This window comes from Camelus bactrianus, chromosome 3 (genome assembly GCF_048773025.1).
Source record: "Camelus bactrianus isolate YW-2024 breed Bactrian camel chromosome 3, ASM4877302v1, whole genome shotgun sequence".
Taxonomy (NCBI): Eukaryota; Metazoa; Chordata; class Mammalia; order Artiodactyla; family Camelidae; genus Camelus; species Camelus bactrianus.
In genome coordinates, this window is record NC_133541.1 from 27,627,751 (window position 1) to 27,655,445 (window position 27,695).

Genomic DNA, 27,695 nt, shown 5'->3' on the forward strand with positions numbered 1-27,695 from the left:
ATGTCAAAAAATAAATAAATAAATAAGGAGACAACAGTTCCTGATTACAATTCTAGTGTGCTTTTCATCATTCCATGAAACCTCCTTGTAAGAAACACTGAAATAGGTAACAAAGCATCATACCTTAGAACAAACTGCATCATCAGTGCTATACAGAAGTGGGCAGATGTCCTGTAAGTGTAAACTAATGCCATCAACAGCAGCATTATCTCTGATGTAGCAGTTGATTAGAGAAGCAATTAATGCCCCAGTCAGTTCCTTGTCCCTGATTACCAGATCCTTAAAGGTTGTGATTTTCAACTGCTCCTGAAATTCCTAGGAGTATAAGAGAAAATCCTTTTATCAGTCAAAGATATAGGAATATCCTATTTCCACACAGAATGGAATTTCTTTAGTAATATAAAATAAACAAAACATTAGTAGACTTTATAATTCAAAAGATAAAATACAGTAAACTATAAAAAATAATAAACTTTTGGAAACTTTCATAGAATCAGAGTTGGAAAAAGAACCTATGGTATGTTCCAACTCTTACTTTGCAAACCAAGAAAGCAAAGCCCATATAGAGCCAAAATTTGAGCCAGGTCTCCTGATTCTAGTTACAACCAGGAAAGAATAATCAATTAGCTACATTAAAAAAAATCTTGGGCTTACAATTACTTTCCCAAAATAATGTTAGAATTCTATTACTCAAGGCCTTGTAACACTGGAATTTGATCTCATAAATTGGCTTGCTAAAATGGAGTTCGAAAGTACTGAGGTGATTTATACTACGGTAACATTGTTTAATGATTTGACTGCTATTTCTTTTTTCTAAATTTTGGAAAATACACAATCTGTGTTCAAATTTTTTGGACTAATATCTGTATCCTTTAAGCATATAGAGAAGGAAGATGGATTTGAGCATTTGTGAAGATGGATCACAAAAAAGATACTTAGGCTAAAAATTGACCTACATTATGCTTACAACCCAATAAAACTAAAAATCATTATTCTACGTGGCATGGAAAAGAAAACAGCTTTCATAATTAAACATATTCATTTGATTTTTTAGAAGAAAAGTACGTGCTTAAAAGAAACAAAACAACTCAATGGACACTACTGGAAAGAACAGATAGATACTGCATTTCAATTTTGAAAATTGGTACTTAAAAGTCAAGAATTAAACATTTCAGGGTATAACCAAATAGCACTAGAGGATAAAGGAAAGTTATTTTTTAATAGAATTGTAGTTAATAAGTATGGAAGAAATCACAGATTAACAAAATGATCATCTTATAATCCTAAGTGAAATAACTGCTTCAGGTAATGATTATCAATGGATGTCATGTAAGCTTGATTTAAGCCTGATGGAGAATTTTGTAATGGGAGGACTGGACTGAATACTTGAATCCAGTATCTTAGTATCACTAAAAGTGGGACAATCAAACCTTTTGTGTCTCCTAATAAATACAGTCTGACACACAAACCACTACCTATGAAGTATTCTATTCTTCCTCAAATAAATGGACCTGAAGTTAAGCAAGCCTTTGTAGACTTGACTTTCATTTCATAGAAAATGGAGAAATAGAGGAACGAGTTCACTACAAGGAAGGTAAAGACAACCTCAGAATATTGGACAATCTACAAGACTGATGCCCTGATGTCTACAAGGCAATAGAACAACAACAACGAAAAAGGGATAATTGCTTTAGACTGAGAGATTTAAGAGAAATAATAACCAAAGTCAATGAGTGAACCAACTTTTTAGATTCTGATTAGAATGAACCAATCTGTAAAAAGATATTTTTAAGACAGAAATTTCATTATTTTAGATGCTACCAAAGAATTAGTGGTAATACTGCTAAGTGTGAGAATGACATTGTTAGTCAAGAAAACAGCCATCATTTTTAAGGAATATATATTAAAGTATATAAGAATGAAAGGACATGGTGTCTGGGATCTACTTCAAAATAATTCAGTAAAGAAAAATAAGAGGATAGATGAAGCAAAGTTGGTAAAATTGTGAAAATGCTAAATATAAATAAATTGTGTATAAGGGGATTAGTTGTAGTAGTTGCTCTATTTTTGTTATGTTTAGAAATGTTCACAATTAATAGGTAGGAATACATTTCCCCTCAAATGACCTAACATTTAGATAAATGTGAATTACCTTTATCCTTAAAAAGGATTCAAATGAGGACAGCAAGTGAAACATGAACCATTCATTTCCCACAGTTGCAAACGTCTTTCTTTAAAGTAGGAATGTTCAATTTAGGCCACTGAACTCCTTGAAATTACATGCAAAAATTTTGTGTATGTGTCTGCATGCATTCTTTGAGGGTGGGGAGTTTTGATCAGAGTCCCAAAGGGATCTGTAGCCCAAATAAAGGTTACAATCCACTGTTTCAAAAAATATTTTTGGTGCAGTAAGATTTCATTCACATACCATTACAAAGTTCTTATATACTGTAAAAACTTGTGGTTCTGATAATGAATCCCCCAAACCATCATGCTTTAGTGCAATTTTCTCGTAACATATTAACTTGATCACACTTAAATGCTTTCCAAAATAATCCCTTCCTGAACCTAAGGGCTAGATTAAAACTCATTCAAAAGAAAACAACCTAAGCATAGTATTAATAGTATGATTTTAAGGTAGAAAAAATATCCTACCTTCTGAAGTTCTCCTACAATGACAGTGAATTGGTGTTCACAAAGAAGTTTCCATAGAGCCAGAGCCTGGTATGATTTTCGAACCAATTGCTGGATTGCCTGAAGTGAAACCTTTTCACTCAGCTGAGCCTCTAATTACAAAACACAACTGATGAAGTTTTGTAAAACGACAGGTTGTTGCTTTATTTCAAGTAAAACAACACGTTACCTCAAATATTAAAGACAACTATAGTTAAGGCTGAAATCCTCATTGTTCTCCTTCCTCCCATCATAGGCAACCATGATCATGAGTTGTTGAGTTCATGGTTTTATCCTCTCACTATATATAAGTGCTTCTGTGTGTATGCATACATAAACAATAAAAATATTGCTGTTTTTAGATAATTTATACCACTGCTTTCACTGCCCAGTTATATTTTCACAGGCTATCCATATTCATAAATATAAATCTAGTACATTTATCTTAATTGCTGAGTGTTCCATCATGTAAGTATACCACAATTAGGTCCATCTTCCACTCAAAGGACCTTTCCGTTGTTACCAATGTTTTGCTACTAAAACAATAATGCAATAAATATTCTTAAAAAAGGGTCTCCTGGAAAACACAGTCAGGTTTTGCTAGGATGGTTTTTCAAATTAAGATGCATTTGCAAACCACAAAATCAACTGTCAGTCATGACAGCTTTTTTTTCCCCTCAAAAAGGAAATAGAATAAAAGAGACAAAAAAATTAAAGATAAAATACATACAGTTATTTCTTAAATATTTTGTTTCAGTTGTGTGTGCATGCTTTTAAACATCTGGGTCATAATGTAAAAATTATTTCTTACTGTGCGAAAAAAGTCTGATAAAGACTGCTTTTGAATATATACCTAGAAGTCAAACTGCTGGCTTTGAATATATATGCATTTTCAGCTTTAACAGATATGATCAAATTGTTCTCCAAAGTGTATACTGCCAGCAATCTGAATGCTCCCTTTTGTATGAATCCTTATCAATGTTTGTATTTTGTCAAACTTACCAGAAAAGAAGTACTGAAAAAATAATTTACAGAATAGTGGACAAAAAACTGAGCCCAGCAGGAAGAGAAGGAAAAGTATCTTGGGACGAAAGTAAATGGCTGAGTCTTTATTAGCAAAGTTCTATCAGCCAGAATAACTGGCTCACACAAAAGAACTTTAAAAAAAAAAAAAGGCAGACAAATTTAAACAATATTTTGTTACTATTTCAATTCATATCTGGAATAATTGATGATTATAAGGACTTTTCAGTTCCCTTGCTTTTTCCTTAGTTGTTACTTTTTATAACAGATAAAAGAACACAACTTAAAAGTTGATTCACATTTCACATACATTAGGATGGATATTTTAAGAAGAAAGAAAAAGAAAAATTGCTGTTGACAATGTGAAGAAATTGGAATACTTTGTGTACTACTGGTACTACTGTACAAAATGGTATAGTTGCTATGGAAAAGAGTTGTGGTTCCTCAAAAAATTAAAAACAGAATTACACATAATCTTGCAATTATACTTTGGGATATATAATAAAAGAACTAAAAGCAGGGACTCAAATTCCTATTTGTACACCATGTTCATAGCAGGATTATTCACAACACCCCAAAGGTGAAAGCAGTGTGAGTGCACCAACAGATGAAAGGATAAACAGAATGTGGCATGTATACACAACGGAATATTTCTATATATTTCTTGGTCTTAAAAATGAAGGAAATTCTGACACATGCCACAACACAGATGAATTCTGAAGACATGCTAAGTGCAATAAGCCAGTCACAAAATGACAAACACTGTATAGTTCCACTTATATGAGGTACATAGGTTAGTAAAATTCCAAGACAGAAAAAAAAAAAATGGTGGTTGTAGGGGGAGGGTACAGCTCAAGTGGTAGAGCACATTCTTAGCATGCATGAGGTCCTGGGTTCAACCCCTAGTACTCTCTCTATAAATAAATAAACCTAATTACCTCTATCCCACAGAAAAAAAAAAAAAAAGGTGGTTGCCAGGGGCAGGGAAAAAGACGAGTTATTATGTTTCAGAGGTACAGAGTTTCAGCCTAGGAAGGTGAAAAAGTTCTGGAGACAGATAGTGGTGATGTTTGCAATCATGATACTGCAGCGTAACATGTGAACTTACGGAATGCCACTGAACTGTACAGATAAAAATGGTTAAAACGGTAAATTCTACATTATATACAATTTAGCATGATAAAAAGTTAATTAAAAAAGAACGTGTATCATGTTTTCCAGTGGAGTAAAGGAAAAAAAATAGTTATGAACTGAAAGTTACAGAAATACATGATAATCATATTATTTGACTTTTGCAAATCACACTAATAATACTTTAATAACAGCATTTGTTACCACAAACTAGATCTTATCGAGAGATGTCCATTGTATTCTATTCACCTAATAAAATTTCTTACTGGGGTCATGTACATTTAACAGATCAGAAGCAATAATTTACCATGAAACTTCCTTTGCAGCTCCTGTTGCATTTGCTGCGTATTTCCATTCTCAGGACGCATGAATCCTATCAGCCTCTGCTGCACTTTGGCAGTAGTACTGAAACAGAAATTCCAGAATGTATAATGGTGTTTTTAACAGCTTCACTGAGATACAATTCATATACCATACAATTCAACCACTTAAAATGTACAAGTTAATTTTTAAAAGTTACTCACAGGGTTGTGCAACTATCACAATTTAATTATAGAACATCTTTACTCACTCTCCATTAGCAGCCAATCCCCATTCCTCCCGCCCTACCCTAAGCAACAGCTAATCTATTTTCTGTCTCTATAAATTTGCCTATTCTGAGCAGTCACATAAATAAGCTGGAATATGTTGTGAATATTCTTTTCCTCTGTAGATTAGTGAAATAATCACTGGCAAATCCATTATTAACAATTTAAACCTAGAGCATTTTAATCTCTCAGATGCTTAAATTTTCACTGAGAGTAAATAGATATTAACAGTAGGTCCTTTTTATTGAACACTTGCTTTTTGCCCCGACCGATGACTTAGCGTAATGAAACAACTCTATAAGGTAAGACTAAGAATCCCATCTCACAGATGAGAAAACATCTGGAGAAAAATAAAAAGCAAAGAACCTGCTGTAAGGAAATACTGGTTACTGAGAGAAATGAGCAAAAGAAGAACATTTGGTGCTCACTTGGTGAAGAATCTGATATTTCAGATCTTAATGCAACTTCAGGGATGCAAAGAAAAGAATGATGAACTTAAAAAATGTATATGTAAAACAGAAACAGACTCACAGACTTAGAAAACAAACCAGTAATTACCAACTGGGAGAGGGAAGGGGGAGGGGAAAATTAGTGGTATGGGATTAAGAGATACAAACTACTATGTATAAAATAGATAAGAAACAAGGATATAGTATATAGCACAGGGAATTATAGCCTTTCTCTTGTAATAATGTTCAATGGAGTATAATTTGTAAAAATACTGAATCACAGTGCTGTACACTTGAAACTAATATAATATTGTAAATTAACTATACTTTCATTAAAAGAATGATGAACTTTCAGGGAAAATTTTGTTTGGTACCTAACATTAACTGAAATTTAGACTAAGATTTTAACTTCAAAAGTATATGACTACTAAAGCTATGACAGGTACACTGTAGAATGAAGCTCACAAGTGATTATGTCACTGTTGTTAGAAAACAAGATTTTTAGGGTAAAAATAATACAAATATACCACAAAAAAACTGAGTAAAATCCTTTTAATCTTAAATCTGAACTGAAAACAACAGTAGAAACTCACAATTTTGTTTTATTAAAAAATAAAAACAAAACAACATATAGCATGACTAGCAGGAATTAATACCTCCAGCTGTAGTCTCTAACATCCTTTCCTACCAAAAGAAACCAGGGCTTCCTAGAAAAACAGCCAATTCACTCTAGGGCAAGAATTGTACCAAATGAGGCTAAAATGTTCTGTCATGCTAGAAGGCGAAGAAGGTACCAAATAGCGTGAAAATGACTCAAGAGCAGTCTGGAGAGGGAAAAGGTTAAGATAATTTTGCACTGAAAAAACAATCTGCACTGCATTTAAGCACATTAAATACATTTAAAACCAGATTCATATAATGATACTAAATTAAAAACTAGACTGACAGTGCCTGCCAAGATGGGTTAAGTCTGTTACAGCCTCTCTCATTAGCTACAACTGAGAACCCTGGACAGAATACAAAAAGCAATCACTTACCTGAGGCCACCACAAGGTCAATAACAGTACACAGGCAGGGGAAGCCAAAACTATGATAGCTCATAAGGAGGTGAGTATACTGTTTTTTCCCCCCTATTCCTTTATCTTTAGGCTTTGTCCAAAGGTGAACTGAGTCTCAAAACAGTGTGATGAGTAAAACTCCCAGGGAACATTCAGTAAAGTCTGGTAACATTTTGATGGTCATAATTGGAGAGAACTATTGGTAACCGGTAGGCAGAAGCCAAGGATGGTCCCAAACATCCTACAATGCACATGACAGCCCCCACAACAAAGAATTACCCAGTCTACAATGTCTGCAGTGAGAAGGTTGAGAAACACTGGAGCAGAGGAACTGAGAGAAGGGGGCCCTATGGTCTGAAAAGTTTGGAGGGAAGCAGTTATTACTCTTGATGCTTTTCCCCAAAGGCACCACCATTTCTGCAAAGCTATATGACAACAAGGGAGTGAAAACTGGGAGAAAACACTGAATAAATGAATTTTATGGTATGTACACTGTATCTCAAAAAACTATTTAAAAATTCCCATACTCAGTGAAACTAATGTTGCAAGGGTTGGTTGAAATTAGGCAATCTGTTAATATAATTCCGTTAATAAAGGTAAGGAAAAAAATAATATGATCATCTCTGACATACTTCAATATTCACTTTATAGAAATAGTCAATAAAACAGAAATGGATAGTTTCTTAGCATGATAAACTATATCTAGGCATTAAACTTCTCCCTCTTACGGAAAAAACTACACACTTTCCTATTAAAGTCAAGAATAAGATTAGGATGCCCACCTTGATGTTTATAACATCAAGAAACAGAACAACTTAATTATGAATAGAGTTATATCACTAATTGCTTGCATAAAAATAATGGAATAACATGTAGCCAATACAGTTTATTCCATTGATTTGGAATGTTCTAAAGGATGTACTGAATATAAACAATATTTCACCAAAGTATGCCTACTTAGATACTATTTTTACTTTTAAGAAAATGTATATTCAATGATAATACACAAGGAAATCTACAGATTCAATGCAAACCCTATCAAAATACCAATGGCATTTTTTTACAGAACTAGAATACTTTAAATGTGTATGGCAACACAGAAAGACTCCAAACAGCCAAAACAATCTTTAAACAAAACAGGAGGAATCACATACCCTCACTTCACATTATACTACAAAGCTACAGTAACCAAAACAATATGGTACTGGCACAGAAACAGACACATAGATCAATGCTACAGGATAGAGAGCCCTAAAATAAACCTGCGCACTTATGGTCTATTAATCTACCACAAAGGAGGCAAAAATATACAATGACAATACAAAAGACAGTCTCTTCAATTAGTGGTGCTGGGAAACTGGATAGCTACATGTAAAAGAATAAAATCAGAATGTTCTCTAACACCATATACAAAAATAAACTCAAAATGGACTAAAAACACCTAAATGTAAGACCAGATACTATAAAACTCCTAGAGAAAAACATAGGCAGAACACTTCTTGACATAAATTGCAGCAATATTTTTTAGGATCTGTCTCCTAAAGGAAATAAAAGCAAAAACAAACAAATGAGACCTAATTAAATGTAAAAGCTTTTGCACAGCAAAGGAAAGCATCAACAAAATGAAAAGACGCTTTACTGAATGGGAGAAAATATTTGCAAATGATAAAACTGATAAGGGATTAACATTTAGTATATATGAACAGCTTATACAGCTCAACATAAAAACACCGAACAACCAGATTAAAAATGGGGAGAAAAATGGAACAGACATTTTTCCCAAGAGGAAATGCAGATGGCCAACGGGCATATGAAAAGATGCTCAACACTGCTAATCATCAGGGAAATGTAAATCAAAACCACAATGAGATATCACTTCACACCTGTTATAATGGCTATCCTCAAAAAGAACACAAATAACAAATACTGGTGAGGATGTGGAGAAAAAGGAATCTTATACACTGTTAGTGGGAATGTAAATTGGTGCAGTCACTGTAGAAAACAGTATGGAGGTTTCTCAAAAAACTTAAATAGAATTACCATGTGACCCTGCAATTCCACTCCTGGGTATAGATCCAAAAGAAACCCAAAACACTAATTTGAAAAGATACATGCATCCCAATGTTCCTAGCAGCATTATTTACAATTACCAAGATATGGAAGCAACCTAAGTGTCCATCAACATCTGAAAGGATAAAGAAGATATGGCATATAAATGCAATGGAGTACTACTCAGCCATGAAAAAGAACGAAATTTTGCCATTTGCATCAACATGGATGGACTTTGGAGGGCACTATGCTAAGTGAGATAAGTCAAAGAAAGACAAATACTGTATGATATCACTTATATGTGGGGTCTAAAAATACAACAAAGTAGTGAATATAACAAAAAAGAAGCAGACTTACACATATAGAGAACAAACTAATGGTTACCGGTGGGGAGGGGCAATATGGGGTGAGGGAGTGGGAGGGACAAACTACCAGGTGTAAGATGGGCTACAAGGATGTACTGTACAAGGGGAATATAGTCAATATTTTGCAATAACTTTAAATGGAGTGAAACCTTTAAAATTTGTATTAAAAACAAATATTCATTTATGCTTTAGAAGTTTATACTGTCATACTTCAAATTAATCCATCAGGAAAGTAATATAAGTTACTATAAGTCCATATAACTTTTTTGGGGGGGGTAAGTGGTAATTGGATTTAATTTTTTAACTAGGTTTATTTATTTTTAAGAGAGGTGCTGGGGATTGAACCCAGGACCTTGTGCATGCTAAGCACATACTCTATCACTGAGCTATATCTTCCCCTACAAGTCCATATTACTTTTATAATAAAAAAAAAAGTTCATTCTAAATAAGTGTCGACACAAAAACTTTTATAGGAATGTTAATATTAGCATTATTCGTAATAGCCAAAAAGCTGAAACAACCCAATTGTGCATCAAATGATGAAACAAAAAATGAAATCAAAGTACTGATACATACTATATTATGTGAACCTTGACAATATTATGCTAAGAGAAAGAAGCCAGAAACAAAAGGCCACCTATTGCATATTTCTATTTGTATAGAAGAGCCAATATACGGCAGGTCCATGGAGAGAAAGAATAGATTAGTGTTTGCCAGGGACTAGGGGAAGGGCAACTGGGAAGTGCTATGGACTGAATGTTTGTGCCCCATTACCAAATTCATATGGTGATGCTCTCATCCCCAAAGTGATGGTGTTTGCAGGTGGGACCTTTGGGAGATAACTAGGTTTAGGTGAGGTCATGAGCATGGAGCCCCATGATGGGATTACTACACTTATAAGAAGAAACCAGAGAACCTGCTGTCTGGTTTTGTCTCTGCCATGTAAGGACAAAGAAAGAAATCAGCTGCCTGTAAATTATGAAGGTTCTCACCAGAACTTGACCGTGCTGGCACCCTATCTCACTTCCAGCCTTCAGAACTATGAAAAATAAATGTTTGTTGTCTAAGCACTTCACTTAGTCTATGGTATTTTTGTTACTGCAGCTTGGATTAAGACAGGGAGTGACTGCTAATGGGTACAGGGTTTCTTTCTGGTGTGATGCAAATGTTCTGGAATTAGTGGTGATGACTGTATAACTTCATAAATATACTAAAAACCACGAAACATTTTAAAAGAATAAATTTTATAATATGTGAATTAGATCTCAGAAAAAAAAAAGAGTAAATACATCCTATTTATTCTTACTTTGGATTTCCTAAAGGTCCTCCTGCAAATTGGGAGTTTCTGTCTAGAAATTCTTGCAAACCTTTTAGTTCTTGTAGCACTGACTCCAGCAGCTGGGAGGGAACACTACTTTCAATCTGAAAGGAAGGAAGTATTTTAAAAATTAAATACTCTGAAAAAAAACTATAAAAAAGCATATGCTCTGTACATTTAAAATAACAGAACATAAAGTTTTAATTTTGAGGTACCCTATCTTCATAAACAATAAAAGTTATTTCTTATATCAATTAACACTTGGTGACCAGAATAAAGGGCTAGATAACCACATTCCTCTCCTCCTGCTCTGGTTTTATTGAGGTGTAATTTACAGACACTACAATACTCAAATCCTAAATGAATACCTTGATAACTTTTTATATTTTAATATAGTCACCACCCAGACCACAATATACAATATTTCCAACACCCAAGAAAGTTCTCTATTGCCCCTTTCCAGTCATTAGTCATTTGACCTCCTCGGGAACCAACCACTTTCCTTACATCACAGACTATAGAATTAATTTCATCTGTTCTTGAAATTCACATAAATGGAATTATATACTATGTTAAGTAAATATGTTCTTATTCTTAGAAATGTGAACTTTAAAGGAATATCAGTTAAAAAGCAAAAAAGCTTAAAATAAATTTCCTACATAATTCATATTAAAAAAAAAAAATCTTACTTCCTCAACTTATGATAATACAAATTTCTATGTTTGTTAACATACTCTGGAAAGTATGCCAATGCATGGAAATTAGTGCCAAGACCATGGAGTTTTGAGGCATATGAGCAAAATATTAAATAGTAACTTTGAGCAATATTAAGTATTAGGACTGACTCTATTCAGCCCTCACAACAACCTTATGAGGGAGATATATTCTCAGTTGACTGTGAGATATCAGGCTCTGAAGTGTCAAGAAATGTACTCATCAATTAGTAAGTGACACAGCTGAGACTTAACTCAGGAGGTAGACAATTCATTGGACAAGTACACAAACATGTATATAAAAGAATGCTCATTGCATCTTGTTTATAACATCAAGAAACGTGAAACAATCTACTTACCCATTAATAACATAAAATGGTTACGTACAGATAACAGAATACTATTATACAACACACTTACTGCAGTGATCTCTCTGCTGCCACTCTTGAATACTCTCTCCACAACTAAACTAGCATCCCAGATGTTTCTGGAACAAAAAAATATTTTAATGATTGTGCTTAGATCAATAAAAACAATCACAATATATTGTACCTTCCCTCTTATGTGTTTGTTCAGTTTTTAAAGGGTAGCAATGATTTCATTTACTAAGTTATCTGAAAGAACAAAAGGCAGGAAAATTTCCAGATCTGATACATCTAAGTTATTTCACATAACAAAACACTGCTAAAGAAAAATAGAGACTCTGGGTAATGAATTGTAAATATGGAAGCTTATAAAATGGGTTATGCAATGTTTCACATTTTTAAGCAAACGATTCAAATGAAAGCATACATCTCAAATCTAATAAAAAGATACACCAGACATGATAATTAAGTAGATGGTAGATGCAAAAATACCTGTAATTCTTTATCCCTCCCTACACCTATGCCCTTTACAACTGACTTTGATACCTCTCTTATAACGAGGAATGTTTCCCACTTTTTGAATCTGGACTGGCTTGGAGATGTCCACTTGCCAAGTAAATGAGGTGGAAATGACAGTAGGCCAATCTAGAGCCTAGGTATCAGGAGGCTTTGCAAGTTTCTCCTCTCACAGAACCTTGCCACCATGACGTGGATGATCCTTGGCTAGCCTGCTGGAGGACGAGAGACCACGTGGAGATCTAGCTGTCCCAGCTGAGGCCATTCTAAACCAGCAGACAAATATAACTCTAAACACGTGTGAGTCCAGCCATGGGTGACAGAACTCTCTTCAACCTCAGTGCTGATTTCATTTGCATTGTGAGCCTAGCTAAGACCAGAACTGCCTAACAGACTTGCAGACACATGTTACACTATATATTAATATACGTAAATATATTTTGAAGGTGTATATATGTATACACACATATAAAACACAGTAACAAATATTAATGATTAGATAATAAAAAGGCTGAATGAGAGAAAACAATTAATGGACAAGTGAGCTAAAAATTGTAAGTAAAATTTAACAACAATGAATGATGTTAGAAATTTAAAGCTAAAAATGTTCAGTTACACAAAACAGATTACAGTGAGCAACAGTTAATTATTCTTTGAAAAACTTACCCCATGATTCGAGAAAAATAAATGCAGATACCATTGTGTTTTCCAGAGTACACAATCTCTGGTCCAGCCATACAACTGATACCTGGGGCCTGAGTTGCTAAGTTTCCCACAGCACTCACTGGGGTTGATATGGTAGGAGGATGAACACCTTGTACACACATAAGGAAAACAAATCTCAAAATTTAACCTTTAACATTTAGAAGTCTCAATAACCAAAGTCAACAGTATCTAGACCCATAGGTAAGAACATTCACAAAAATACTGGAGTATATAGTTATTTAATTTGGTTTTCCTTGATAAGAGACTGAGACTCAGATGGGAACTCCTGGATGGGCTTTCAAGTGTAGGCAATGTAGGATGTAAGAAAGCTTGCAATCATTGCACCTTAACACTGGGTGTGACATAGCACTAATTATACAGGTCAAGACTGGTAATTAAATCCTGGTACCCAAAAGGGGGGCTTTCCAAGCACACTATTAAAGAGTTCCCAAGTAAAGGTATTTGTGATCAAATGCCAACACTTGCTTGGAAGCCACTTCTATTAAATTACATTATTTTTAGGGGACTAGGTCAAGTTAATCTTTTTCACTCTAAGCATCAAGAATAACAATTCACAATGTTAGCTCCTCAAAAAGAAAAGTAGTAGCAACCTAAAACAAAAGAGGCACCTTGAGATGGTGTTCCCAAAAAGGATGGATTTGGATACGGACTACCACTAGGAACAGGAGAACCTAAAAAGGAAAGAAGAATATACAGATTTATGAAATTATCTCCCAATATTTTGAATCAGATCAAGATTAGAAACTATTTCTATGCATAAGACTGAAGAGTGGCATTCAAGAATTAAGGACTCGTCTCATTTCTCAGTAACTTTCTAATAATCCCCACTTTGGAAAACATTTAGGTAGGAATTTTTCATTAAATCATTCAACTCCTTCCTTTTGAATAAAAAGAAATGAGTTCTGTAAATACTATTGGTATTTTGTTTCCTAGTATACATTAAGGATTCAATATTAATATATCATCACTTTAAATAAGAGCCGGACATCTATAGAATTGTTCACTAATAATACAGTAGCAGCAAAATAAAAAAAAAAGAGAAAAATTTTATCCATTAAAATATGCTACAGAGCTTATAAAATTCAAGCTCTATTAGAAACAGTTCCATTTCAATGTTTCATACTCACTAGCGTAGACAGGAGACCCCAGGATGGGACCAACATTACTGGGAGTGGGGAGAGTGGTTGGAAATCTCATCTGCGCTTCACCACCGTACCTATTTTTATAACAACAGGGGCTGAGTTTATTCAATGAAACTATCCATCTTAAGAGCTGAAGCTGTTCCAAGTCCTGCTTAGTTTCAAAATAAATGCTTTAAACATTGGAGACTTTAATGCATTAAGTTGACTGTGAAATACTGTGTAGATACATAGTAAAATACTTATTTAGTAAATGTTGACTTGAAACTGCTACCAAGAAGAACGATAAGGGACTCTGGCAATTTCTAAAAAAGGGTCTGCAGTGCATAGAACTTACTTAATGAGTAAGTATAGTTAGGGCACTATACTCATTAAGAATAGGGTAATTTTCACACCAGATTATGGTTAGACTACTTAAAAATTCTTTTAAACAAAATTGCATTTTAAATTCTTATTCTTAGCTCAATATTTTCCAGATAAAAATCTCTCTGATATCAAGTTTTCTTAAAATGATTTAGAATCTCTCAATGTAAATGATACACAAAAAGCAGAAATGGTATAGTGTTTGAGGAAGTAGAAAAGATAGATGAGATAGTAACTGAGGTAGAAAGAAGACTAGACAGAACTTGCAGGAGAGAATTCAGACAAAGGGTAACAATGCATAAATTATGCTAACCCAGCTGCTCCCAGTACTATTGTCATCTTTCCAGATTTCATCTTTTTGCAAATAAATTTCACTAACTTTACTCAACTGTCGTGCACTCACTTAAACAATCACACTGGCCAATGCAACCATTAAGAAGTGGCCAAGAACAATAGAATAGTGTCAAATACCTGAAGAAAGCCCGAGTAGCCCAAGCAGATACTTCTCTGTCACAGGCAGCAGTGGAACAAGCAAGAATAAGGCAAGTTGCACAAGCCTGGTCTTCCTATTAAAAAAAGAGCATCTTCCCTTATGTTAAACATCAACATTTCAAAAGAAGTTTTGTTTACTTCTCTATCCCGTGTTTAAATATGTGCCTGGCACAGAGCAGGTCCTTGATAAATATTTGTTGAATGAATGAAATCAGCTGGTATGAAAAAGGAAAAGTAAAAACTATTGGTTTTAAAGTTTACCACAAGCATTATTATTAAAGGATGCTTTCTTTTTGTCTAGATTCTATTTTAGTTTCTGGTTTATTTTCCAATTTTTTTCTCATGGTGTTTTAACCTTTTAGGAAATAACAATAGCTAACATTTATTAAGTACTTGACATATGCCAAGCACTATTTTAACAGTTTAGCACATATTAATCCTCATGCCGCATACTATAATTTAGTGCCTATTTTACATATGAGGAAATGGAAGCCCAGAGAATTCAAGTAATCTGCTCTGATAGTAGAGCTGCTGGTATGAATCCAGAGTGTGTATATTTAACTTTGATCTGATATTCTTGTTTTTAAACTAAGCAATCCCAGTTTTACCTCACCATTTCTAATTATGGCTTTAAAATACTAATATCCCATTACTAGTGCCTCAAGTTTTTTCCTCATGTCATTAAGTGTCACAAAAAGGGTTTTAATTAAAAAGTTATGTCTATAAATGTTTTATTAGTAAAATTATATTTGTCATAATTTGAACGTCCCACTCTTACTGGTACGCTTTAATGATAAGAATTTATCAACAGAACAAAAAATCTGAGCATTTATCATAAACTTTATAGCATATCAATCTCACTCCTAAATATCAGCACTCACATAGTGATTAAGGCAAAGACAGGAAGACTGGTATTAATGACAGTATTTTGGTTCTAACTTACATAAAATGTGGCTATCATTCCCACTGTGTAAAACATTACCACGTGAAACAAAAAAGTACAAATAATTACCTGATGTAATTTAAAGAATCTTTCAATCTCTTCTCCATCTCCACCCACGTTACTCACAAGTAGATGCCTCAGTTGATCTACAGGTCTAAGTTTATGAAACATAAGACTCCCCTAAGGAGTTAAAAAAGAAAGAAAATGAGTAATAGATTTACCAAGATGGCTAGTAGCAACTGACCTTACTAACTCAATAAAATCAATGGAACAAAAAATAACTTCAAAAGTACAAAGTAAACTGGTCAAAAAGATCATCTATATTTCAACTTCCAACCTATACTAGATCTATAGATCCAAACAGAAAACTTAATTAAAAAAAAAAAACAAAAAACAAACAGTGCCCTTACCCCATAAAAAGGAAAGCAAAAGGGTGCTGGCTCTGTTAGACACAAAACATATTATAAACCTTTATCTTATGCACGGTAACAGCACATGAATAAAGAGTCAGATTAGCAGAATAGAACAGAAAGTTCTGACATACGCTCAAGTAGAATTTAATATATGATAAAAGTTGCCCCTCAAACCAGAAGATCAAAGTTAGATTATCCATTAGTCATGTTGGCACAAGTATGTCCTCTCTGGAAAAAATAAAACTGGATCATACTCATATCTATACCAGGATAAATTCTGAATAGATCAAATACTTAAAGGACAAAAGAACACTATAAGAGTACTGAAAGAAACTATCATTATTATTTTACTTATTTTATAATGAACCTCACAGGGAGGAAAGTTTTTTTTTTTACTTTAACAGAAATCCCAAATACTAACTGAATATTTCAACTACTTATAAACTTATCTGCATGGAGAAAAAAAATCTCAATAAACAAAATCAAATGACAAACCAGGAAAGATATTTGAGACTAAATCACAAAGTTAGTTTCCTTGATATATAAAGAGATTTTATAAATAAAAAAAAGACAACTCAATAGAAAAGCAGGTACAGAAGAGGAACAGATAATTTACAGAAAAATGAACACTAGAAAAGATAGTCAACCTCACTCTTAATAAGATAGCATATCGTACAGGATGTAAGGAAACAAGCACTCAACATTCACCGATAGTGAATGTGTGTATAAAGAAAGGGAAACTGACAACATCTGTCAAACTGAGAAATGCACATACTCTTTGACCCAGCAGATACAATTGTATAGCTTTACTCACACACATAAAAAATGATATAGGCACGAACGAGGTTGTAGCATTATTTTGACAGCAAAAAGATGACCTGTTAATAAGGGCCTAGTTAAAAATGGTACATCCATATATAGGAATGCCTTTCAAATGTAAAATAGAATGAGAAAGTTCTTTATATATTAACATGGAAAGATGTCTAAAATGTATCTTTGAAACATTAAAAGCAAGGTATAAAAGGGTGCATATAATATGCTATCATCTGTTTATAGATAAATTTGTATTGTTTGTATATCCACAACATACCTTTGGCAAGACACAGATGCCATGGGTGTCTGTAGGGAAGGGATCCGAACCAGAAGGGAGGTTTTATTGTGTGTACTCCTGTTTACCTTTTGACTTTTGTCAATGCATTACTACTCAAAAAATAAATATTAAAAAAAGTATTTTTTTGAAACAAGAGAGGACTATCCTGTAAGATATAAATATAGCTTATTCATTTTATTCTGCTGAAACATGGTGATAGAAGTGCTACTTTAGAAAAGTGTAACACATTATAAAGAGCAAGTTCTTTTTGTTGCGATTTTGATATTTACAAACTATTCCTTAAGAATATTTTAAGAGTAAACATCAGTAAGCACCTAAATGACTCTATTAAGCAACTATTGCAGGATACTTTGACAAAAACATTAAATACTGCTTCTCTTCTTTTTGTCTCCATCTTAACAGAATATGTACATACTTGCGCTGAGAGGAGAACAAACTTCTTTGGAGGCAACATGTGCTGCTGTACAACAACTGGTGAGTCTGTTATTGGAATATGATCCTTGTTTAAGGGTGTGATTATCTTATCTACTTTCAAGTCATCTATTGCAGAAAGAGCCCAGGAATGACCATCGACACGAGTAGTCATCTATGCAGAAGAAATAAAATTTTTATACATATTATTAAAGTTATACAAAGCAAAATCTTCTAAAAAATATAATCTCTAAATAAATGTAGGATTTAATAGATTAGTAATACATTAGCATGAATATTGTCAAAAGTCTGTATTTAATTTTCTAATACCTATTCTTCTAATCAGTCATCTTCTATGATAGTAAATAATTTTTCATTCTAGAAGGCAAAGGTAAAATTTTCTATAAACAGTGTTTACTAAAATTACAACTCTTTCAACAGCCAATTGTATACCTTCTACCATCTTCCCAGGATATACTGATCTATATTGGTACATTCAGTGCTTAAACAGCTGACATGTAGTTTTTGTTCCCTTCTAAAGTTATATTTATTTTCTAAGCTAATATACTCTCAGAAAAAAAAGTGTCTAAAATCTAAAATATTCTATTATGAAAAATTTTAAACATCCAAAAAATACTGAAAGTACAGTAAATGTCCATATACCCAATATCTAGATTCAACAATTGACAGCATTTTGCCGTATTAGCTTTCTTCGTTCTTTCTATATGTATTTTTTCTTTTATTGAACCATTTGAACATTATGGATATCATACTTCACCACTAAATACTTCTGCATGCATCTCCTAAAATAAGGATGTTCTCATATAACCCTGATACTACTGTAACATTTAAGAACATTAATAATTCTCTAATACAATCTAATGCCCAAGCAACATACATTGGTACCCTGGGGACTGGGAGCTGGGAGGGGTGGCTTAGGTGTGGCATCCGGCCAGGAGAGGCCTCCAGTCCAGGAGGAGCTGAGAGGAGGTCATCCCTACATACTCCCCTTGATGTCCCCTACTCCACTCCCATCTGTCCTCCTTGAGGCCCTAGTATAGCTCATGCTGCCTGCCCTAGAGGCTGTTGATCAAATTGGATAAAACCCCCTCTCTAGGGTATGAAAAACATTCTAAAAGGATTCCAATGTTTTCTTTAAAGATTTTTTAAATGAATACTATAATGACTTCTAAACTCACAGAGGAAAAACAAAGAATTAACAGAACATACTTTTCAGTATGACTTCTAACCATGTAAGATTATTAGAAGCAAACAGTAATAAATCAGAAAATAAAGTTTCTTACACTTTTATTCTTCACTTAAAATTATATTAACATTTTTGTTTATAATCTTTTACGATAATTTACCTGGGTTTCCATCATTGGCTTCTGGAAAGGAAATGTATCATGATTGACACACCATAAGATGTCATTATCTTCATTTTCTGAGGCTGCCATCAGTAGAATACCTAAGTTTAATACGCAAAATCTAGTTATATGATGTCACATAATACACATCTTTAACAATCATATTAGTGACATTAATATGGATACATAAGTAAATGGCATTGATCTTTATAAACAAGTTGTAAAATAAATAAAAATAAATCCCCTAAAAGAACATATAATTATTAGCGGGATAGAATCATTAAGTGTTCTGGAACTTATATTGTATTTCTTTCAGGTAAACACAATTTTTTTCACATTTTAACATTTATAAAGTTAGGATATATTTCTAATCAATGTGTTTATCAGGTTAATTATTATATTAAAAAGTATTTAATACATAAAAAATTGTGACTTACAATCAATCATATCTAATATTCAGTGTAATAGAGTTAATGTACTGGTTAATTCAAACACAGCATCAATAAAAATAATAAAGTTACTAGTGGAATGGCAGAGATAAATGTACTCTAAAATATTACCTAAGCAATACTAGCTAATATTACAGTCTGATTTTAAAATATACTCTCCTGTACTCAATTCCAGCTCCTCCCACTAATTTACTCCCTTTATATTGACTTTAGTGATATGAATCTTGAGTCCATCAGATGACTATAGGTGATGGGACAATGATTAATTATTAAATTATATAACTAGCTTGTAAGAAATTGAGAATAGTTTATATCAAGCAAAGCGGCAAAAAGTGTTTCTTAAAATTTAGCATATGGAAGTCTTTTGGAAAAACTTAAAATTGATTGCATCATACACATAACTGAAACCATAGTACTTTTCCTCAACAGATTTCTAGCTTTAAAACTTAATTCTATTTACAACAGCATCAAAAATAATACTTAGAAATATATTTAAGAAAAGTGAAAAACTTGTACAGTTTCTCATGTGTTACTGTAAGAAACTAAAGGAGGTATAATAGATGTCCCATTTTCATGGATTTGAAGACTTAATATTGTTAAGATGGCAATACTCCTCAAATTGATCTACATATTCAACTATCAAAATCCCACCTGCCCTTTTTTGCAGAAATTGACAAGCTGACCTAAAATTCATACAAAAATTAAAGAGATCCAGAACAGTCAAAGCAATCTTGAAAAAGAAAAAAGACTGAAGCTGGAATTTCAAAACTTATGACAAAGCAACAGTAATAAATATTCTGGGTTACTGGCATAAAAACAGACATATAGACCAGTGTAATAGAACTGAGAGTCCAGAACCCATGTATATATGGGCAACTCATCTGAGACAAAGGTACTAAGATAATAGGGAAAGAATAAGTCTTTTCAACAAATGGTGCTGGGACAACTGGATAATCACAAGTAAGTAAATAAATAAAGTCAGACATACTTTCACATGATGTAGAAAAATGAACTCAAAATGGATCAGAGACCTAAATCTAAGAGTGAAAACTACGAAACTCACACGGGAAAACATAGAAGTAAATTTTTGTGACCTTGGGTTAGGGAATGGCTTCTTAGAAATGAACCCAAATTATAACAACAGAACTAAAAATAGATAAATTGGACTTCATCAAAACTAATTTTTGTGAAAGTGAAAAGATAACCTACTGAATGGCAGAAAATATTTGCAAATCATATACCCAATAAAAGACTGTGCCTAGAATATACAAACAACCCTTACAAATCAATAATAAAAAAGACAAATAATTTGATTCCAAAAAGGGTTAAGGATCTGAATAGTTACTTCTCCAAAGAAGATGTACAATGACAAATAAGCATGAGAAAAGATACTCAACAACAGTAGCTTTCAGGCAAATGCAAATCAAAGTCACAATCAGATACCATTTCACACCCACTAGGGTGGGCATAGTATTAAGACAGAAAACAAGTGTTGGGAAGAATGAAATGAAAATGCAACTTTGATATACTACTGGTGAGAACTGTAAAATAGTAGAGTCACTTTGGGAAAGTCTCGCAATTCTTCAAAGGGTAAGCACAGAGTTACCATATGATCCAGCAATTCCATTCCTAGGTATATAGCCAAAAGAAATGAAAACACAAAAACCTGTACATGAATGTTCACAACATTATTCATAATAGCCAAAAAATACAAACAACCCACATGCCCACCAAATGATAAATACAATGTGGCACATTCACAAAATGAAAATATTATTCAGCCATAAAAAGAAATAAACTTGTTACACTGTGGCTAACCCTTGAAAGCACTGTGCTAAGTAAAAGAAGCCAGTCTTATATTGTCCGACTGCATTTAAATGAAATGTCCAGAGCAGATAATTCCATAGAGACAGAAAGTAGACCAGTGATTTCTCAAGGCTGGAAGAAGGGGGAAATAGGGAATGACCGCTAATGGGTCCATGGTTTCTTTCTGGGGTAATGAAAATGCTCTGGAGTTAGACAACAGTTGATTCACAGAGTTGTACAACCATCATTAAACACTAATGGATTGTATACTTTAGTATAAAAGGCTAAATTTTATAATATGTAAATTATATTTCAATTAAAGCTGTTATTAAAAGTGCTGTGAAGGTGCATGATACAATGCATTTGAAAACAATTCCATTTATAAAGGAAAGCATCATTTGCATGTTGAAAAATAATATTAGAAGACACAGTAGAATAAACAGAGAAAAGGCTTTAGAACAACAAGGAAATCAAAACAAACGTTTCACCAATGCTTTCTCATATTGGGGAACAGATTTTTATAGCTTTGATGTCTAAGGAAAATTTCATTTTTTAAACTTAATTATGACTCCAAGAGTTTGTCATCAAGATTTCATATTGTTGCATGCAAAACATTTCACATCCATAAAGACACTGACACAGCAGGCAGGGCAGGAGAAAAGTCATTCAGGTTTTTCTAATTATTCCGAAGGAACAAAAGTTCAGAGTCTGTTATAGTGGATGTAACACTGATTTTGGCCAGTGAGTTCATATACAAGGCTAGTAAGAGAAAACAATTCAGAAACTATAGTTTTTATATACATACCCATGAAAATTTCTGATATATAAGTTAATGTATAAAAGGAGTTTCTGGATAAAAAACTAAAACATTCGGAACTGCACTGGAAATCTCATTATTTTCTTTTATTATACTATATGGGAGAATAAGTGACTACATAGATCTAAATCACCTTTTTTTTTTTTTTTTTACGGAGGGGAGGTAATTAGGTTTATTTAATTATTTGTTTTTATTGTAACAGAGGTACTGGGGATTGAACCCAGGACCTCATGCATGCTAAGCACTTACTCTACCACTAAGCTATACCCTCCCCCTTCTTTATTTTCAAATGCCTCAAAATGCATTCTAGTTTTAATAATTTTAAGAGTTTAATATTAAATCTGATAGTATTTCAGAATTTACCTTTACTATAAAGAGCTTTATGTACTTTTGAAGGCTTTTCCACTGTTGAAGATGCTGAGAATCCAGGAGGTAAGCGGATGTGGACCAGTGTCAACGTATTAGGTCGTGCTAATGGCTGTCTGAACGGACAAGTGCTGAAATACAGCCTTACACCTGGGGATAGGGTAAAATTATCCATCATTAACAGGAACTAAAAGATGGGAGGTACATCTGTTATTGAAACAATTCCACAAAGAATCATAGTTAATGCCATATATCACTTTCCTGACTGATCTTAAATCACTATGTGTACTACCAGCTGAAGTGATTCCTAAGACATCACTTGGAATTGACAGGTAAATCAACACATTTCAGTAGAAAGAACCTACAACTGTGAGACAAGGGAACCTGCATTCTAATTCAAGCTCTGTCACTAAATGTTATCTTTCAGGCTTGCTTTCACATCTATAAAATGAGGAGACATAGCCAGACGAATCTTCTGATTTTTAAAATCCCTAATTTTATGCATTATTAATATGGTTTTATAACTGATACAGAAGTAAAAACATACTTCTAATCATAAATTTCCAAGCCTAAAGATTATCAAGTTACCACAGTAATAGCACATGTATAAACACAATAACGTACCTGCATGTGTGACAGCCAATAACTGACAGTCCAGTGATTCGGAGTTTTCAATCACTGCTATTTGAACAATTGGTTTAAAAACAGAACGATCTATGGTCCTAGAAGAAAGAAAAACTAAAGTTTATTTTTTAAATGTGTCTACTAAATTATAAGGAATATATTCCACTAGCATTTTTTACATGTTTAAATATGCTAAAATAGTTTAAGACTAACTTCTTAGGAAAGTAATGTAACAGCAGCAAGAACTGGCAAAACCCTTCGAATGTGTGTCATTTACATTATTATTGTTAAAAGGAACCCCCTTTTTTTTAAAGACCATAAAAGAAGGCTGGATTCACTGAATAGTTAACGGGGAACAAGGTGTTTTAGAGCATCAAAATATCACTGTAAAGATTACCAGTAATTAAAAAGGGGGAAACAACACTGTAAATCAACTATACCTCAATAAAAATATAATAAAATAAAGGGGGGGGGTGAGCATTCATAATGGAGATCTAGTGAATATCATCTCAATCAAGTGTTCATTATAGGAGAACTTGTATTATGTTCCTCCCGATGTAATGCTGTAAAAGTTCACATCATCTCAGTATTGGCTAAAAACAATACTACCCTGAATCTACACATCAAGAAAAAAAGACACATTCAGAAATTGGGATATTCTATAAATAACTATCTTGTCCCCTCTCCCAAATGTAAATATCTGAAAAAGAAAAGGGAGGAAGAAGTCTGTTTTAGATTAAAGGGACTAAAGACCAGTGCAGCTCATAAGCTCTGACTGACCTGGAGAAAAATGTAAAGAAAAACACTTATAAAAGGCTTGGGGGACTATTGAGTAATTTTAATATGGACTATACAATTATGATAACACTATAAAATTATGAACATTTTTTAGGTGTGGTAGTGGTATTGTATGTAAGAACTGAGGAGACGGAAGCTGCAGGATTTGAGGGTGAAAGTCACGATGTCTACAACTTACTTTCAAACAGGTCATAAGATTGAGCAAATAAGGCAAAATTCTAACAACTGGTGAATTTCGATAAAGGGTATATCAGTCTTTATCATGCTACTCTTTTCATTTTTCTGTGGATTTGAAACAATTTCTCCAAAAAAAAGTTGAGAGAAGAAAAAATAAACTCTTTTAAATTGTCAACTTTGAGAATTTTTTGTCACTGAAAAGCAAAGACAACACTTTCAGGGATCATTTCTATAGTTCGTTGTTGAAGAGCAAAGAAAACATGCTGACTTTTCACAAGACTATCTGACTGTAGCAGTGACCCAGGCACACAGACAACAGAAGCTGTAAATCTAAGGTCTCTGTCACACGAAGAGAATTTCTGTAGCTAAGTCAGTTGTGGCACATGCAATAGCAGTGTATTTATCCAAAGACTTGGCTTCTAGGTTGGGTCCCAGTATTTATTGAGGAGTTTGATCTCAGGCAAATCATAACATCCCTCAGTTTCACTCTCCTCAAGAATACAGTGAGGATAATACAACTGTGAAATTTTGCACCCCCAAATGGGAATGTGTGAATTACTAGATCAATGATGTTAAATGGGTGGAATGGGGAAAATTTTGAGACTTGTGGTTTCCTACTTACAAAATCTGTATGCCAGTACAGACCACTTAAAGTATAATTTAAAGCTCCAGGGGAAAACATATGTCAAGCTGTACTTTACACCATAAAACATCCTGCCTTATGTTTCAAACCATCAAACATAAGACTAAACTAAAAGGAAGTATCTCTGGCAACTATTTCAAGCATGACCTACGCTGTCATCTCCCTCAACATTCTTTACCTTGTAGAGAGATTCTGAGAAGGGAATAATTTTAGTATACTGCATGTAAATAATGTAACTATGCCTGCAGTGAAATGTGTGACAATACATTACATATTACCTAGCAATGTTTCCAGCAGCAGAGACAATAGAATTCTGGGATACTGAGGCAACTCTATTCATTCCCTGTCCATCATGGCCCAAATCATACACCTGTGAATGAAAAAATTACACCTACTTAAACATGATTACAAACTATATACATTTTATAAAATAACCTTTCAAATAAATAGTTATTAAATTAACTTTTCCTTTTCAGGGATCCTTTAATTTTAGTACTTTATACAGGTATGGAAACACTCAGAGATCTGTAGTTTCATAAAAGGTGACTCTAAGAAGTGGTTTGGGATTCTTTTAAAAAACAAAACAGTTCATAGGAAAATTCTAAGAGTGACTAAATCTTTCTTAAAAACAGAGATGTTTTTCCCCTCTTAAATGGTGGTGTAATATAATACTTACCTGTATTACTCCTTTCTCAGATCTTGTATACAAAATATTTCTTGAATTATCGATTGCAATTTGAACAATAGGATCTAAAAGTAAGAGAAAACAAACAAACAAAAACCCCAGAGATTAACAAATCAAACTCATTAGCAGCTTACAACAATTAAACCTGGTGGTTTACATTCAGGGCTTTCCTTTTGCTTTGTAGATAAACCTTAGGTTGTACAAGGACAAAGCCAAGAAACATTTAGGTCAGACAACACGTGAAAAAGGCAAACATCACACACTGTGACTAGGTTAAGAGCATCACCAATAGGTTATTCTGTACTCTACATGAATTTTAAGCTTCCAAACTTAAAATAAGTTTCCAAACCAAAAATAAGTTTCAAATTATTTCTTCATTCAACAAACTTTAAATGAATGCTTGCTATATGCTAGAAACACATAAAACAATTATACCTGGTCCATCCCTTCAAGAAACCTCCAGTTTAGTTTAATAATTCATTATGTGAAAGAAAATACTTAAAAAATTCAGTCATATTAACATTTTTAGGTGCATTTATCTTGTTTTCCTGGAGCATTTAAAAATTATTTTACCTGCTTAAATCTCTCAGTTTATTAAAAACTCAACATATATTCATTTTATGATGGGAATTTCTTCTAGACAAGGCAAAACATGTATTAAATGCCTTTCATATACACAAACACATGTTTTTGTTTAAGCATATACAGCTGTTTTAAACACATGTTCTATGATGCTACATTTATAGGAACTTGGGAATAAAACTCATTGTCTCTATGTCTAACCATCCCCTCTCCCTTTAAAAGACTATATGAATGTATGACAAATGTTATTTAGTAAGAAACCGTTTCAATTAAGAATGAGAATTTCTAAAGAAAATGTTAGGTCAACAATCTGTTAAAATTTTTGTTTGTCCAATTTTTTCTCTACTCACCATCTTCTGAGAACGTGAACTGCAGTAATGAAGGAACGAGGAAAGAAAGTGAGCTCTTTGAGTGGTTTATTTTCCTACATCTCTGGCTAAACCAACCTGCTTCTGCCTTAAGAGAAAAAAATTGAAAGAAAGAAGACTTGTAAATGTAGGTAACTCCATCATAGCACTTATTATATACCCATGTTTATAAAAATTCTCAAATCTTAGTGAAATACCAGTAATTGTAAATAAAGTGAGACACACAACTCAAAAGTAAGTACTGAGAAGTACTGAGTTTAGTCCTGTAATTAAAAATAGAGAATGTACTTAACTATAATCAAATGAGACTGCTTTCAATGAAATCAGCTACGACTATTCCAGCAACTAATTGTTACATTAGTGGGCTCATTTTAATTATCTTAAAAACTCCTGTTTGAAAGGAAAGGAAAGTAAACATAGCTTATAAGTACACAGATATTTTTATCTCTCCCTACTATTGCTAAAAGGAAATGTAGGGGAGGGTATAGCTCAAGTGGTAAGAGTGCATGTTTAGCATGCATGAGGTGCTGGGTCAATCCCCAGTACCTCCTCTGAGAATAAATAAGTAAGTAAACCTAAGTACCTCCCCCACCAAAAAATAAATAAATAAATAAAAGGAAATTTAAAAAATACTGGCCATCACCATCATAATCTAAAGTCCACTCTTCAGTGTTTGAGTTTTGGCATACTTAAATCTGTTACAAAACTTCTGCAGTGAACAAAACCAAGAGAAATTGGGCAAAGAAGAGACACAATATAACATAAAAAAGCTAACCTCAGTTCTAATCCTATCTCTGCCACTAATTAGCTGTGTGACTATGCAACTAGCAATAAAAAAAGCAATTTTCCTCTATCTGACTGGTCAAAATAAGTTTGAAAATACCAGTGTTAGAATGAGGAGGGAGGAGGAAAAGATACAACCATAGATGCCTGCTAAGAGGCTAAAACTCTTAAGAAGGCAAAATGAAAATATAAGATATAATTTAAAATACGAGTATACTGTAACTCAACCATTAGAATTTTAAGTCTTTACACTAGAAAATATCTACACATATGCATAAGGAGGCCTGCAAAAGTATACTTACTATACTCTTATTGTGAAAGGAAAAATCTAAAAACCTAGAAGTCCATCAAGAAAGGAACAGTTAAACAAATCATGTACATTCAC

The 27,695-nt window shown here is 33.3% G+C and overlaps 1 protein-coding gene across 1 annotated transcript in view; it reads right to left on the reverse strand.

The window, feature by feature from the left end:
* NUP155 (nucleoporin 155) overlaps positions 1–27,695 on the reverse strand; it is a 52,265-nt gene that overhangs the window by 13,651 nt on the left and 10,919 nt on the right. The window contains exons 7-23 of the mRNA XM_010957018.3: positions 26,510–26,615; positions 25,569–25,642; positions 25,171–25,262; positions 23,275–23,372; positions 22,648–22,800; positions 19,213–19,313; positions 17,850–18,020; positions 15,980–16,090; positions 14,947–15,041; positions 14,101–14,189; positions 13,582–13,644; positions 12,914–13,061; positions 11,787–11,853; positions 10,642–10,757; positions 5,135–5,232; positions 2,656–2,786; positions 124–315 (exon numbers count right to left, since the gene is read on the reverse strand). Coding sequence (XP_010955320.1) covers positions 124–315; positions 2,656–2,786; positions 5,135–5,232; positions 10,642–10,757; positions 11,787–11,853; positions 12,914–13,061; positions 13,582–13,644; positions 14,101–14,189; positions 14,947–15,041; positions 15,980–16,090; positions 17,850–18,020; positions 19,213–19,313; positions 22,648–22,800; positions 23,275–23,372; positions 25,171–25,262; positions 25,569–25,642; positions 26,510–26,615 — 1,905 coding nt within the window. The remainder of the gene's footprint in view (positions 1–123; positions 316–2,655; positions 2,787–5,134; positions 5,233–10,641; positions 10,758–11,786; positions 11,854–12,913; positions 13,062–13,581; positions 13,645–14,100; positions 14,190–14,946; positions 15,042–15,979; positions 16,091–17,849; positions 18,021–19,212; positions 19,314–22,647; positions 22,801–23,274; positions 23,373–25,170; positions 25,263–25,568; positions 25,643–26,509; positions 26,616–27,695) is intronic.